At 34.8% G+C, this 16107-nt stretch overlaps 1 protein-coding gene across 1 annotated transcript in view; it reads left to right on the top strand.

The window, feature by feature from the left end:
• LOC128988665 (uncharacterized) overlaps nt 1–16107 on the top strand; it is a 47716-nt gene that overhangs the window by 16789 nt on the left and 14820 nt on the right. The window contains exons 8-11 of the mRNA XM_054410168.1: nt 500–645; nt 1568–1745; nt 3133–3289; nt 10544–10678. Of these exons, the coding sequence (XP_054266143.1) occupies nt 500–645; nt 1568–1745; nt 3133–3289; nt 10544–10678 (616 nt within the window). The remainder of the gene's footprint in view (nt 1–499; nt 646–1567; nt 1746–3132; nt 3290–10543; nt 10679–16107) is intronic.

A 16107-nucleotide genomic window follows, 5' to 3' on the forward strand; every position in this document is an offset into this window, starting at 1 on the left:
GCTTAGTATAAGTTTAGTACAAGTGCAGATTAGTATAAGTTCTGGCGCCAACCGCTAGGATTGCCATGTAGTTACGGCGCACACCGCTGCAGCGTCTTCTGGTAGTGTACGCCAAGAACTGACGACGGCAGCGAATCGAAAACTTAGCGGTACATCGCAGAACCTTTCTTTGACAGTCTATATTTATTCTATTTGTCTATGACTGGAGGTAACACTGGCACGGCCAATTTTCCTAGAAAATCGACACACTGAAAAATGTTGTTATGTTGTTAACTAGAGGAACCAACCAGCTCATTGGCTTCTGGCTTTATTACAATCCCGTAATCACCTTTTCATCCCCTTGTTATAGTTTTTTACCCCAACCCACTATGTCTCAATTCTCTCATCCAGTGCTACCTCCAGTTGTATCCAGTTGTACCTCCTGTAGCTCTGTGTAAGGGTTGTAAATTGTTAGAATTGTAATGGTAACATGTGGTAACACTATCATTGTATTCATTAGACAAAGAACTAGCTGCAGTGAAAGAGAGACAAGAGATAGAGTTGGCAGCCCAGAGAGCAACTTTGCAAGAACAGAGAACTCACATAGACATACTAGACACAGCTCTAACAAACGCACAATCTAATGTTGTCAGATTGGAGGAGGAGGTAAATGTTTAGAAATTAATATTTCTTGACAAGTGAAAGATTTGGAAAAAATGCTGTGTTCAAAATTATGTACGCCTACTGCAGTTTTTAATCTAAGAAAATGTGTTCGCTATTTATAATTTTAACCGTCTTAGTGATTTGGTGCTTTTGTAATGAAAAAGGCTGTGCGATTAAATATTGTTGTAAGGTTTGGGAAAGGTCTAGTGTATTAAATTATGATGGTCCCTTAGTATTAAATTATGATGATTTTGTTATTTGTATCATTTTATTGTAAGCTTTTATTTTGTCCACCATAAACGTTTGTTTTGCATTGTAAGAAATAAGAAATAATCCTTAACACTGATCTTATTGACAATATTTATATCATGCAAATGCAAATAATTCTTAAAACGTAATAATTTACAACAAAACGCATAGTTAATTTAAACTAATTTCTGCAAATGTACCGTAATTATTTTTGTTTAGTCTTTGCATAGTTACAAACATAAACAAAGAATAAAATGTAAAAAACTGGTGGCCGCTAGCATCAGTGAAGGAGTGAAATGAAACGGTGATTTACAATTTGAAGCTTTCACACTGAATATAGGCCAATTCTCCAACCAATAAGTCCTTAGCATCGTTGTGTACTATATAAAACGCAAAGAACTGTTCTCAGCAACGCTTGCACTACATCATCAATCCTGTAGCACTAAGAGTGTCAAAGGAACAACTTACATTTTTACTGTGGAATTTTGTCAGTAAAATGCATTACAAGTTTAAAATTCAGATTATATGACCCCAAGGTTGCTTAGAGTTTAGTATGTGTTTATTGTAGAATTTGTGTTTTCTCTCTTAAGCCATATTTCTCCAAAGCACAAAGAAATAATTTAGATATAAAATTATGAATCTAAGATCTTTAATTTTCCCCATGCATTATTTTTAGTGTCGTAAAAAGCAAGTTCATGTAGAGAGAGTGGCACAACTACAAAGAGCTTTGCAAGCCCTACAGCTGGCAAGTGATAGACGAGAACAAACTGAACGAAAACTTCGACTTCAGCTTGAGAACGAATTAAGGAATGAAAGAGCGAGGAACAATTCTAGTCAAGACACCTTAAATCAAGGTACCAATCAACCACTTTTCATTTTGTTTGTGACAAGCATTTCTTAGAATATAAACTGCTTGCTTTTTTATCTCACTGTGTAAAAAAAACTAAGTAGTTAGGTACTTTAAGTTACTTTAAGTACTTTAAGGAGGGAGTGAATGGTCCAAAATTTTTATTACCGATCAGTTGATCCAATAGTTAAATAGCCGATTGTTTGATCCAAAAGCGTTTGATCCAACGTTTAGATCGTATGATCCAAAGATTGGTAGATCCAAAAGTACAATCAAAACCAGAAATGCAATTTTACTTCTGAAATAGACTGTCGGTTTCACTTTGGATCATTCGATCGCAGTTGGGTCGTTTGATCCAAGAAACAATATTTGAGATCGGATGATCCAAAAGTATGAACTATTGCTTCTCTCAGATTGAAGGAAGGCGTTAAAATATTCGCCGTCATCAGCAGCGTTCATAGCTACTGTTAAATATGGTATTAAGAGGTAAAATTATAAGAAATAGCTTTAGATCCTAAAACTGAAGATCTATTCAGTTTTGGTAGAACAGGAACAAGATGAGCAGAGAAGCGATGGCTCTGGCCAGAGTGATGAAAATCGAAGGACCACAGATGAAAGATGATGTTGAAAAATGACTATTGTTGTGTAGTATGTAATTCTTCACTGATTTGAATTAAAACTCTTCTTCATGAATAAAAAGAAAGCAATTCACTACTCGTGAATATTCTGGACTGTACACGAAAAGTTACAACACATTTACTTTAAAATAAAATAAAATATATCTTTTTGGATCCTAGCTTGACACTTGTTACTATAATTTGGAATTAATAACTAAATGAGAAATAATGAGATAATGCACTTGGAGCGGTATGAGAGAGAGATTTAAATATGTAATACAAACTTAACCAAACTTAACCAAAAGGTCTTTAAGCACTGTGAGAGAGGTGAGTCTAAACTGAACTGACTAGTAGGAAGTGCAATAGTGAACTTTGGACAGTGATGTCATCATATCAGCTGTTGGATCTTTTCAATAACTGAACCAAAAACTTGACTTAAATATTAATACTACTTGATTAATTGTTTATATTTTACTGTATTATAGTTCATGTTATTAAATAAATATTCTATTAAATGTCTTTAATTGAATTACTAAATATTTAACAGCTACGGTATCGATTTTCTTAGGTGATATGAAGTATTTATTTATATTAATCTTTCTGCATTCGTACTTATATACATTAAGTAAGTTATAGTAATTTGTTTTCTTAGCTGAAATATCACCTAGTTGCATTCAACCTGAATATGCAAAAAACAAAACTTGAACATGTTCTTCAAACTTAAGACTAGTTTTTGTTGGATTTGGATTTTATTCCGGGTGGTTGTTGTGGTTGCAGGAGAGCCTGTAGAAAGTGTTCCTGAGCTGAAGAGACGTCTGAGAGAGAAGGACGAAAAGATCATGAGACTGGAAGGTGAAGTGGCGAAATGGGAACAGCGCTACCTGGAGGAGAGTGAACTACGTCAGGCAGCCATTGATGCGGCTAGCATACCCAAGTATGTAGTCTACACTAACGTAAAAACTGGAATGTATAAAAGCAACTTTTTGAAAGTATTAAGTGAATTTCCCTACGGGGAAGAAGCTGTTACCGTAGGCGGTATGGAAAGGCCTTGAACCAAAGACCGATTTACTTTTTCTTTTTGATGTCCCCCCCAAAAACAGTATTTATTCAAACTAGCTGTTGCCCACAGGATTCACGCCATTTTATAAAACTATTGATTGGTTAAGTTAAGCTGAAATAAACAAAACAGAATACAGTAATACAAACAAATAATCACAACTGATTTTAATAAGGTAATAAATTGAAAGAATAACAAACAAATAAGTAAAGCTGATGTATATTTAACACTTATTAGTTATATTGAAAGTTCACTTTAGAAAGGAATTATGACCTTAAAGGACTATTTATGAAATAATGGATAGTTTTGCGCAAGGGTTCTCGTCATGACGAACATTTTAAGGCCTGATTTCACCAAATTCACGCTAACGATGGTTTAGTTAATCTTCGGTTAAAACTAACTGATGATCTAAACCACAGTTAAGGAAATCTGGTTTCACCAATAAAAACGCATCAAACCTAACGCCGGTTTTATAAATGAGAGTTTAGAGTAATATCCAGGTGGCGGTGGCAGTAAATTGTCGTAATACCGTCTGTTATGGCAGCAATGATTAAACATAACCTAGAAAATAAATTTGTGTTTATGAGGTAGTGAAAACAAAACTGGAGACAGTAAGATTAGAAGTATACAATAGATTCTGAGCAAAAAGAACAAAATACAACAGAAAACATGAATAAATAGCTAAACAATTAACATGAGTAAATAAAGGCAAAGCAATGTTGATGAAACAGATTCAATTGAGGAACAGAAAATTGAGTTTTGCTGTTGAGTCAAGACTCAAAATCTAACTCTTTACGGTACATTTGAAATAGTGGGAAAACGTGAGTCAAAAAGAGTTGCTAGAACAAGACATAATAAAGGTACCATAAAAATAATGATTTTCTATAAATACTAGCAGAATAATGACAATTTAGGTTTAGTTATTGTCCTTAATTACGTCTCAATGAACTAAATAATTGTTTGACCGTAGGGTTAGGGTTACTCAAAACCCGGAAAAGAAAATGGGAGCCTATTTTTTCGAACAAGGAAAAAAGAATTTCATAATTTAGGTAGAAAAACACTTTTTCAGCTGGGATAAAAGAGTGGCTGATCACATACCTAGAGATACGCCTTAACTAAAAACCTTGTGGGATAACCTAAAGAAAAAGGCAAAACGTTTTGATAATTCATATCTAGTAATAAAATTAGTTTCGTGTTAGTTGAATCAAAAATCAAATTCAAATCAAATCAATAACTTAATTAACTTGAAAAACATTTACTGCCAATTGTTTAAATTTATTGGGCAAATGGTTGTACAGCTTCAGGCCTGTATAAAAAGGACATTTTTCAAATGTTGTTGTCCGATGAATTGGGTAACTGTAAAGGTTCTTGTTTCTAGTGTTGTATTTATTTTTTATTAAGAACTTTTCAAAATCTTTCTTATTTTCATGGACATAATTAAGGCTTTCATAAATAAACAGGCTGGGGAAAGTTAATTTGGACTGACTTTTTAAATGTTTTTTACAGTAAGCCCTAAATTTAGCGTTTGCCATATTTCTAATGAATCTTTTTAGAATTGAAAGAAAATATCTTTTTACTATTTGTTGAATTTCCCCATAAGGTAATGCCATACCTCAAAATCTATTCTACATGGGAAAAATAAACTATTCTGGTAACATTTTTGATGCACACTGAGAAAGAACTGAAAAAGCAAAAAAGAATGATCTTAATTCTTTTAACAAATAATCAATATGTTCCTTCCAATTTAGTTTTTGGTCAATGATCACTCAGAGACATTTTTTTGTGAAATATCTGTCATGTTTGACTTAAAAAAAAATAAGACATTTGTTTTATCACTGTTTAGTGCCAGGCCATTAGCTGTAAACCATTCACGGAGATCTTCCAAAGTTTTGTTTACTGAAATTTACACTTCCGACATTGAGTTTCCTTTCACAAAAGCAGTGGTATCATCATCAAAAAGTATTAATTTTGAAAGAATTTTTTGGGGCAAGTCATTGATGTAGATGATGAATAATAAAGGCCCCAGAATTGAGCCTTGAGGAATTCCACATTCTATATTTATCCAGTCTGAATAGTGCTTTATTCCCTTTTTATGATGAGAGTTCTTTGTTTACGGTTTGCCAAATATGATCCAAACCATTTAAGAAAGTTACCTGTTATTCCAGTTTTACTAAGTTTGTGAATTAGAAGTTCATGATTGACACAGTCAAATGCCAAATGCCTTAGACAAATCACAGAAACAGGGCCAGTTTAACCCATACGCGAACTACACGGTCGCATATGGCGCCACAAAAAAGTGGCGCCAACGGGACACAATTTTTTTTTTCAGAAGACAAAATTGGAAACAACTTTACTGACAAGTGAAGAAGTGAACCACTTAATTTGGTTTTTTTCGCTCAGAGTTCAAGTATCCAAAGCACCACACCAAAGGCATTTATTCTGTTTGTATCAACAGCACTTGAAAAATGCGTATACTTGTACAGCACTTAAACTCAAGGCATTGATTGCAGTTTCGATTTGTACTAGCTGATGCTCGGCAGCGTACAGTGCGGCGCACTTAAACTCGAGGCATTGATTGCAGTTTCGATTTGTACTAGCTGATGCTCGGCAGCGTACAGTGCGGCAATGACTCATTGTTGAGATAAGCGCGCAGCGCCACTTTTCACAACAAGAAACTTCCCCCTCCCTTCTTCCCCTGATCACTCTTCCCTTCTAGAGCAGAGCAGTACGTTATATTGCACTCTTAATTGAACATTCTGTATTCTTTTTGTCAAGGTAATACTTCAATTCGGGTTTTCATGTTTTCTACATGTTTAATCTAAAAATTCATCTCTTGTCATCTACCTACACCTGTTTTTCATTGTAATATGCTTAAAAAAACTTATATCTTATCCAAATTATCCTGTAAAAGTTTATTTTACATTTAGAAATAAATTGTTAAGTTTGCGGTTTGCTAAAGTGTATATGATGAGTAAAAGTGTAAAAATTTTAAATTTCTGTGAAACAGAAATTTTCTGTTTTTTAACAGTATGTAACGGGTCAAATGTGTAGGGGGTAAAATAACGGCGAAACCACGAAACTTAAACAGCTGAATGTAAGCTGTTGTTGTGCCCTAGTCGCGACGCTAAACTGACATCGCACCTAACCTCCAATTCCAAGACAGCAGACGACGGTGGTGTCAGTTTGGTTGTTTGGTTGTTCAACTGCGTCTGAGGGCGGGCTACGGGAGAGAATAAGAGCAGCTGATCCACCTTGTGAGCGAGGCAGCTATAAAGCATGTTAAAGCTGTCATACCTGCCTGCCTTTGCTGACACGGGACTCAGCTGACTCTGTTTGTGCTGACCAATCAGGAAGCGTTTTAACTTTCGTCTCGATTCTGAGAGGTAGGTGAAGGGAGAAGAAGATTTGTGAAGATTGTCATTCGTATTCCCGGCTTTTGTTGAGGCATTCGCTAATTATTCGTCCTTTCGTCTTCGATTTGAAGAGTTTTCGTGCTACTACTTTGTCGTAAAAGTCACAGTAAGTTCTGTGGTGCATCGAGTGCGCGAAAAATCGTTTTTTTACAGTATTACTACTTCGTTTGGTAAGTTGTACAATAAAACTTAGACAACTTAGGTTTTTCTTTCGGCAGAACTTTGTCGAAGTTCATAGGCTAGGCCTGATTCGCAGACCTCGTCATACGCTTTAACCAACTCATTTAATTAAAGTATCGGAGTTGGTGACAGATCATTTCGATTAACGTTTCGTAATCCATATCTGGGACTTTCTTTTTAAATTCTTAAACCCCTTTGAAAAGTTCCCGAACGCCCCGAAGTTGGCCCCAGCAGACAGGTTTCTGCTTGATAATTATTGCAGAAGTTTGCTTAAGTTGAACACGTGGGGAAGTTGAAGTTTTAGTTTTTCTTTTTTCGTATCAGCTCCTGAAGCAGTTTTATTTTTAGTTTCAGTTTTTTTCTCTCGTTTCGTGTCTCACTTGGACAACTTAAGCCAACTCGTTTTCTTGTTTAGTAAATTCAGACTCTGTGGGAGTTAGGCTAGGTTAGGCCTATCTGGTACTAACCTTGTTTGTTTCAGGTTGACGGCGTAACTCCGTAGGTAAGCGGAGTGACTACTTAGCTTACTTGTTGATTTGTTAAGTTAGCTAGTAGTGTGTCATTTAGATATTTGCCCACAGAGTCAAGTCAAAATTATTTATTTCCCCACAAGCCCTAGGCTAGAGTGGTGATTTCGAGTAGGGTGTTTAGTAACCCGCAACGTTCGTCTCGAGCTCTGACAACCAGGGCTATCAAATTTAGGCTATCCGAATCACTATCGACTCCTGGGAAACTCCCCGCGACCAGACTAGGGCGAATCCTGGGATCCTCGTTTTATTACCGGTGGCGTAATTTCCCACTTGTCGTCCGCCAGGAAAATTACGTCACAAGTAGTTGAAAAAATTCTTTTAATGCAAGTATTATTCTAACCTAAACTTATAAAAAAGTTCTTCCCAAAACATTTCACAAGTAGGGTTAAGTTATGTTCATGGTGGGTGGGGTGGAGGGGGGGATTCTAGGTGGCGCTGATTCGGGTGTTCGCTTAACTCTGAAAAATTCCTAGAACGGCCCTGCACAGAAAACACCAGCTGCATACTGTGATTCATCCAAGGCCAACAGGGTTTAATCATTAACCTTTTCTCTTATCCACCTAGTTTGGCAAACAACATAGGCAACTCTTCTCTTCATCACTAGTGACTACATCACTTTCATTCAAAATCTAATTCATATTGTATGCTCTTCTAGCATTTGGCCTTTCCATATAAACTTAAAACTTAAAGCCAGCTGATATTTACTTAACGGAAGATTAAAGAAGTTAACCGTTCAAAATTGGGCAGTTAATTATCTAACGACGGTTTAGTCTAAACTAGCTCAAACAGCGAGTGGTGAAATCCGATTTCGTCAGTTATGAACTAACTGCAGTTAGAGCAAGGCTTAACGGTGGTTTAAGTGTTTGGTGAAAATCGGGCCTAAGTATATGGTTTGGGGGTGTGACTTGTAATTTTCTCAAAAGTTCATGGGTACTTTGGGATTTACATATGGATTTCTTTGTGTGTGTGTGTGTATCTATAAATATGATAACTTGAGTAATTTTGGTCTGGTTTTCATTAAATTTGGCATGAATGTGTATAGCTGGATAAACTTGAATGAGTTCAGATCGGGTCATAGGAACAAATTGTTACAAGGTTTTGAAGCTTAAAAAAATTATACATTTTTACCCTTAAAACAAGGAAATGCCCGATTTTTATTACAACCATCTTGTAGAGCTAAAAAAATAAACAATTTTGTACGAAGTTTTACTATTAAAGGTTATGGAGAATATTCCAAAAATTGTAGCCTCCTTTTAAAATTCCCTTGTTATTCTTTTGAATGAAAAGAAAACTGTGTTATCTTGCGTGTTTATGGATATTTTAATCTAATTGGCAAATTTATTTATTTTGTGCTGTACTACAACATTTAATAAATATAAGCTACTTCCCTATAGGGATTTCGCTAAAAAACCTGTTCCCTTCCTCGAAGCAGCAAACCTTAGTACTCTTTAAATCTAACGTTATATAAATGGACAATAAATATGAATTGTTTATGTAAACATTTTTATAAAAAATCCAATCAGAAAAATTTAAATCCGCGTAGTCTGCAGGTTTGATGCAGCAGGTGTATTAATCATTAGTGAAACAATGTCCATGTTACTTCATTAAGCAATTAGATCAAGCAACATTTACATTTATAGATTAACAAATCCTACTATAATATTATAAATGAGAAAGTTTGGATGTATGTATGTTTGTGACAAGTAAACGCGAAAAATACTGGTCGGATTGGGCTGAAATTTGGTGTGATGATAGCTCACATTCCCAATTAACATATAGACGCACTCTTCTCTTATCACAAAAGTCCTTTCGGGCTCCGCCCCAGTGGCTCTGGAGTTTCCCATGTTAACCTTATGAGTAATCATATTTAAAAGGAACTAGCTGTAACCCGCGGGCTTTGCCCCGTTTAACTTCTTAATTTTCAAGATGATCTCGTTTGCATGGCTCAATCACGTCCTGGTTGAAGTTCGTTCGCTACGCTCACTCACCTTTAGGTTGGAGCTCGTTCGCTGCACTCACTTTCCTTCAGGTTAGCTCGTTCGCTACGCTCACTTGCCTTCAGGTTAGCTCGTTCGCTACGCTCACTCGCCTCCAGGTTGAAGTTCGTTCGCTACGCTCACTCACCTTTTGGTTGCAAATTAGCTGTTGTCATAAATGTAAAATAAATAATAGTGCTAGTGCTGCACCCTGTTGGTAATCCTTGTAACTTTAATGCTATTGAACATCACAGAACAGAACCAACTTGTTTAATTGAAACAGCTGTTAAGATTCAATAATTTCATTTCACATAAGGTTAACATGGGATGGGAAACTCCAGAGCCACTGGGGCGGAGCCCGAAAGGATTTTTGAAATAAGAATATGCCTATATGTTAATCGGGAATGTGAGCTATCATCATGCCAAATTTCAGCCCAATCCGACCAGTATTTTTCGCGTTTACTTTTCCCATACATACAGCAACCACCTCTTTTTTATAATATTTAAAAGGAATAAAATAGTTTTGTCAGCTGTTTCAAATACTCAAGTTGGTTCTATGGTATTAAATAGCATTAACAAGTTGTTATAAGGTTTACCAACAGGGTGAAACTATTTTATACAACAAATGTAAAGACAAAAATTTCTATTTTGTGTCCTCTTCCCATTGCAAAGCACGGGTACAACAGCTAGTACATAAATATAGTAACACACAAATATATTAATTTGTTTAAATTTATTTATTTGCCTTATCGGTTTTTTTTATAAACCTTAAATATAAAACTAATGACTATCCTGGAAATAGCTCACTACAAACTATGTTTTTTTTTGTTTTGTTTTTTTGGAGCTGTGAAGTGTTTAAAATATGAAAAAAATAACTTGCTTTTTCAACATCCACTCAAACTTTAAGGTTATGCTAATTAAGTTCAAAGATAAAAATGAATATAACATTAATTAACCAACAACAATTAATTCATGTATATCTACAGAATGTAGATTTTTGCTTGACTATACCTTGACATTTACATGTTTTAGGGATGCTAAGATAGCTGCTTTGGAGAAGACAAGCCAAGAATCAGAGAAGTTGATAGCAGAGGCACGATCTGACAAGCTGAGACAGATGGACGAGGTCCATGCAGCACAGAAAAAAGTGACGGATCTTGAGGCCAAGTAAGTAGAGACACCTTTAGCTGTGGGGTTTAAAAAAAATCTAGAAAGAGTAATTAATTTTTTAGGAATTTTAATACTAGAGCAACTAAGTTAATGAATAAGCTTTTTCAGTCCGTGACAGGATCCATTGGTTTTTTAGCTTCAACAGATAAAAATTACTGCCAAACATTTTTCCCATGCTCTTAACCTTCCATCAGGTGCATCACGGAAGTTACCTCTGGGTCACTACTTTTTTCTTTATAAAAACCATAGTATGTGTTTGGCAGGGCTTTCGCCTGATTTACCTCACGTACCTCTTTTGCGGAATTGGTTTTGTCTACTCTTGCCCCTTTTCCAGCTGTCAGTCCACCTTGGCGAGTGGTTTGCGTCACTACTGGAAGTAGCTTCTGTGTGCGCCCTTGTGTCTTCCGGAAAATCTTTCGGAGCCTAGTTCCGTGTGTGCCCTTGTGTTTGACCTTATTTTACGATATTATAAAATGGATACTCCCGCCGCAGAAAACCTGCAGACAAAGTGAATTTCCATTTGCCTAATTGGATTTATACTAAAATGTCTCCTTAAAAATATCACATTTATTCCCTATTCAAAGAGCATTAGTTTAACGAGTACTCTAGGTTTGCTGCAACAGGAAGGTAGAAAAGTTTCTTTTGTTACATGTTAATAGTTTAGTATGAAATAAATGCATTTTCCAAATGTGATCAAAATATGCTCGTAAAAAAGCAAACAACTTATTCTCCATAAGAATAACATGGGAATTTTAAATTTACATTTTTTTTTTATTTTCTCCGTAAGCATTAGGAGTATAATAACGCATCGATATACTAAATAATTAGTTATTTTAAGCTCTATAAAATAGTTTGGAAAGAAATTGCTAAATTTTATGTTTTTAGGGTCAAAAATGAGAAAAACCAATTTTTACCCTATAAAAACCCCCCATAAACCCCCGTTCCCATTGTCCGATCATGCTGGTTCGCGAACTCGTTCAAATAAATGTAGGTTTACACGTTTATACCAAATTTCATGAAAATCGGATAATTTTTGCTCGAGTTATCGTGCTAACGGACACATATATTTATATAAATATATATACATATGAATTTTGAACGGTTGGTGTTTTTGGCCTCTAGGGACCTCAAAACGGAAAAGTTGTGAGCTAAATCGGATAACCTGGAGTCTGAGATAACCGGAGCTCAGATGATTGGGAGTTAACTGTAGTTACTTGGACACCTACTTATTCTCTACTACATATTGTACTTCCAGGAATTGTCAAAAGACAAAACAATCTGAGAACACAAACACATTTCAAGCAGATAAATTATAATTACTCTGAGATCATTAAACCAACAAATTGTTGTAATAATGATATTTTTTTACAGTTGATTTGCATACAAAGAATAATAAAATATTTCCCTTTATTTTTTACCATCCTAAAATATTAATTTCAAAATAATTTTAACACCTTAACCCTCCGAGTGTTATGTGTCGTAAAAGCGACTCAGAACACATCCGCTGTAGTTTTATGTGTCGCTTTTGCAACTCACAAACACTGTTTATTGCGACGGCTCTGGGACTGACTGAATCGGATTGAACTGGATCGAGTTAGGTATCGTTTTTTTCAGCAGATTCAGAGCTTTCTCCTGATGTCTGTTTCTATACGCTTTTCATTTTAGTTCCGAAAATATTGTAGCAGACAGCTGACGTGCGTATTTGTAAACAGCTTGGTTAACCTCGCACCGATGACTGATGTGTTTTATTACGTTTATCATCTATACTTATTTAATACGCAAGCATGTTTTTTGTGACAATTACTCCTCCGAAACTACTGAACCAATTGACGTGTTTTTGGTCTCATTGGAAAGAGCGTAGCGTGAAGTTGTGCAGGAAACTTTCTTTTTAGAGAAATAATCAGAGAGTGAGACCCTGGGGCCCTTTAAAGTTTCGTATTTCTCCATAAGATTAACATATGAAAGAAAAATTGTTATGCAACTCCAGCTGTTGTCAAAAAATTAAGTGAGAAGAAGAACATATGTTAATTTTAAGCAGTCAATAAGTTTGCTTCTTTTACAGTTTGCTACAAACATTTACTGACTTGGTTGAAATGAAATATTTACTATTTGAATTCGGGTTGGCGTAAATATTCCAATGAAAAAAAGCGAGAGAGCCTGGATAGTTTGATATATTCTGTTACGTACATCTTGGATATTTCCATAATCTTTGGGTCGAATATTTTAAAGTCATCAGAAACTATGCACGTTATTCCTTTTAAAATAACGCCTCTAATACTTAAAAATTGCTCGAATTCGAGCAACAGGGACACTAGTTGTCATTAAAAATCAAAAGTAGTGATATACGTGGTGCATTATAAGAAGATTTAAGTGATTTTGAAGGGCTGGTTGATGATCCTGAAGAAGTAGGTAGTGATATTGATGTAAATTATCAGCCAGATTCCTAGCTATGGTTAGGCTATGCATTCTTAGCTAAATGCTATGTACCGAAATCTGTTTTTTGCCCATAACTTATTTATTTGCAAACCTACTTCCTTATATTATTATATTTTTGGAATCCTCATAAAATTCTAAACAAAGTGGCTATTTTCAAATATTTATAGGCCTATAATTTATACAACTTCATTGAGCGCGAACTTATTTTTTTTTTTTTTTGAAAATTTTGTAGACCTATAAATTATAACAATTTATTGAGTGCAAACATAAATTTTGTTTATTTATTTTATAATTTTTGAGAAATGTTAACCCCACAAAAATTGTTGAAAATTTTTTTTGTAATGTTTTATATGTTACATTGAAGCCCATAATTTTCCAAACAAAATGATATATAAAACAGTATACTTTACATTGTTTTTAAGTTTCTAAGATACATTTTAATAAAACCCTGCGACTGTGCAATAAATGGGTGAACATTAAGACCAAAACTAGAGACACTTGGAGGGTTAAATTATATATACATGTACATTTTATTATTTTTTAACCCTAGCAGTGGCCAATGTTAGAAGTGGGGAATGGCCAACCCATTTTGGCGATTTTGCAGACCTTTTTTTGAAAATTCGTAAAAATTCAACCGTACAAGTAAACCTAGCCAACCTCATATTCATTTTGTTCGGAAAGAACAGGAGAATCTAGAAATAGTAATATCATAATGATTTAGACAGTGTATTTTATCGGTAAAGTGAAAAAAATAAAAAAAAATGAATTTTTTTTTTTGAAATTTCAAAAGCGGCCTTGGTATTTTTTTTCTACGGATTTTTTTATGGGAAATTCATTATATACATTTTGTAGACAATCTAATTCCCTACATAGAAATATATAACATGTTAGGAAAATATTTTTTTTTTTATAAGTTTTTGGGGCGAAATATAAATGACAAACGGAGAACCGAAAAAATTGAAAACCGTACAGTGTTAGTTTATGTTGTAAAAAGTTCTATAATATATGTGTATACTAATAATGATATATACATGTTTGTAAAGCTAATGAAGTAAGGAATCAAAAAAAGTCATAAGGTTTATGGTAAAAATAACTTTTTACCTATAAACATACGTATATAAAATAATGTTTTTATATTTTAGCGATTTCTCGAGAAAAAAAATCCACAGTACTTAGTATACAACTTTTGTACCAAATTTTTTTACTTCAAACCAACATAATAATCTTGTAGTGTATTCAATTACCTACATAAAAATGTATAACATGTTAGAAATATTTTTTTGTAGGTACGTAATAAGGACATAATAATACAATAACCGCAAAACCGCAAATAGGTGTAAACTATAGCCTACAGTGTTTGCTTGTGTTGTGAAACATTATGTAGGCTGATGATATGTAGCCTACATATTTGTAAAGCTAATGAAATAAGGAATCCAAAAAAGTCATAAGTATGATGGTAAAAAGTTATTTTCACCTATGATTAGGCTATGTATCAATTTGAGAACGTTTTGAATTTTTTGCGCATTTCGAGAAAATGGAGTGTACAGTATTTAGTAGCCTAGCCTATATAATTTTTTTACCAAATTGTTTACACCCAAACCAATATAAACATGTTGTAGTGTATTTATTTACCTTTATAAAAATGTATAACACCTTGGGTATATCATTATATAGGTACAACAATCTCTGAATGTCAGAAATGTCATTATAGGACATGATGCTAACAAAATACAGTAGTAGGCCTATTTAGTATAGGCTATAACTTTTTTACAAACTTTTTTACCCCCAACCAAACCATTATAAACATGTTGTAGTGTATTCATTTACCTTTATAAAAATGTATAACACCTTGGGTATATCATTATATAGGTACAACAATCTCTGAATGTCAGAATCGTCATTTTAGGACATGATGCTAACAAAATACAACCTTTTCCTTTTATGAACACTATTTCACACAATTCAGTAATATTTATGCATGAAGATTACTGTTATACACACACACAACACTTCACTAACACTAACACTACGAACTAATAACATATTTAGTAATTAGAGATGGGCGTTATTTAACATAACAGGATGAATAACAGTGTTGCGGCCACGGCAACGTTATCGCGGCAACACGTTGCCGAGAACTCCCTGTTATTATAATAACGTATCTACCAGCACAATGTTGCAGGAAAGCCGCGCGGACAACGAAAACGAAAACATGCATTGCCATTAGTGCCGTTGCCGCAACACTACAAGAGCATTAGAGCAACGATAACTTCTGAAACGAACTAGAATTAGAATAACGCATCCTGTCTGGACAACGCGGCAACGTCCGACTCGCGACTACAACGGGAAACTGAACTGATCAACCGACAACGATAACTGAACGCCGCAACACCGACCGGCGGACAACGGTTTACACAGCGGCAACGAGTTGGCAATCGTTATTGAAATAACAGGTTGCCGCAACACGTTATTGGGCAGCTGCGTTATCGTTATAACCGTTGCCGGAAAACAACGATAATTCCCATCTCTATTAGTAATAAATCGCGGATCGGCAACAACACAAACAAACAATGGCAATACAAGACAGCTGACAGACTGTAGCAGTAATGACTCACTTCGTCGTCTACATGCGAGAATACAGAAATAACCCTTAGTGCAGGGCTGCCACTCTCTGAATCTAAATTTCTTCCTCTTCAAAATGATATACTATATGACTAGGTAATAATAACTTTCACTGTATATAATTCGTATTTTCCATACTGTCACCAGACGACTGTTGGCCATTTGTTAGAAATTTCAAAAACAGCTGTTTTCATAAAATCGTACCGATTGTGCAATCAATATTTAGTTATAAATATCACTACCACAATGAAGATAAAATCAATGGCTATCCCGTGGTACCACCCGCAACATCCCAAGACGAAAATTACCCGAGCAGGGTAATGCCAAACAAGACGTGTTTTGCCAGTTCCCAAGTGTCGGCTGCAAAT

Source organism: Macrosteles quadrilineatus, unplaced genomic scaffold, assembly GCF_028750875.1.
Source record: "Macrosteles quadrilineatus isolate MER2022 unplaced genomic scaffold, UCM_ALF_1.0 Scaffold_3__2_contigs__length_128488019, whole genome shotgun sequence".
Taxonomy (NCBI): Eukaryota; Metazoa; Arthropoda; class Insecta; order Hemiptera; family Cicadellidae; genus Macrosteles; species Macrosteles quadrilineatus.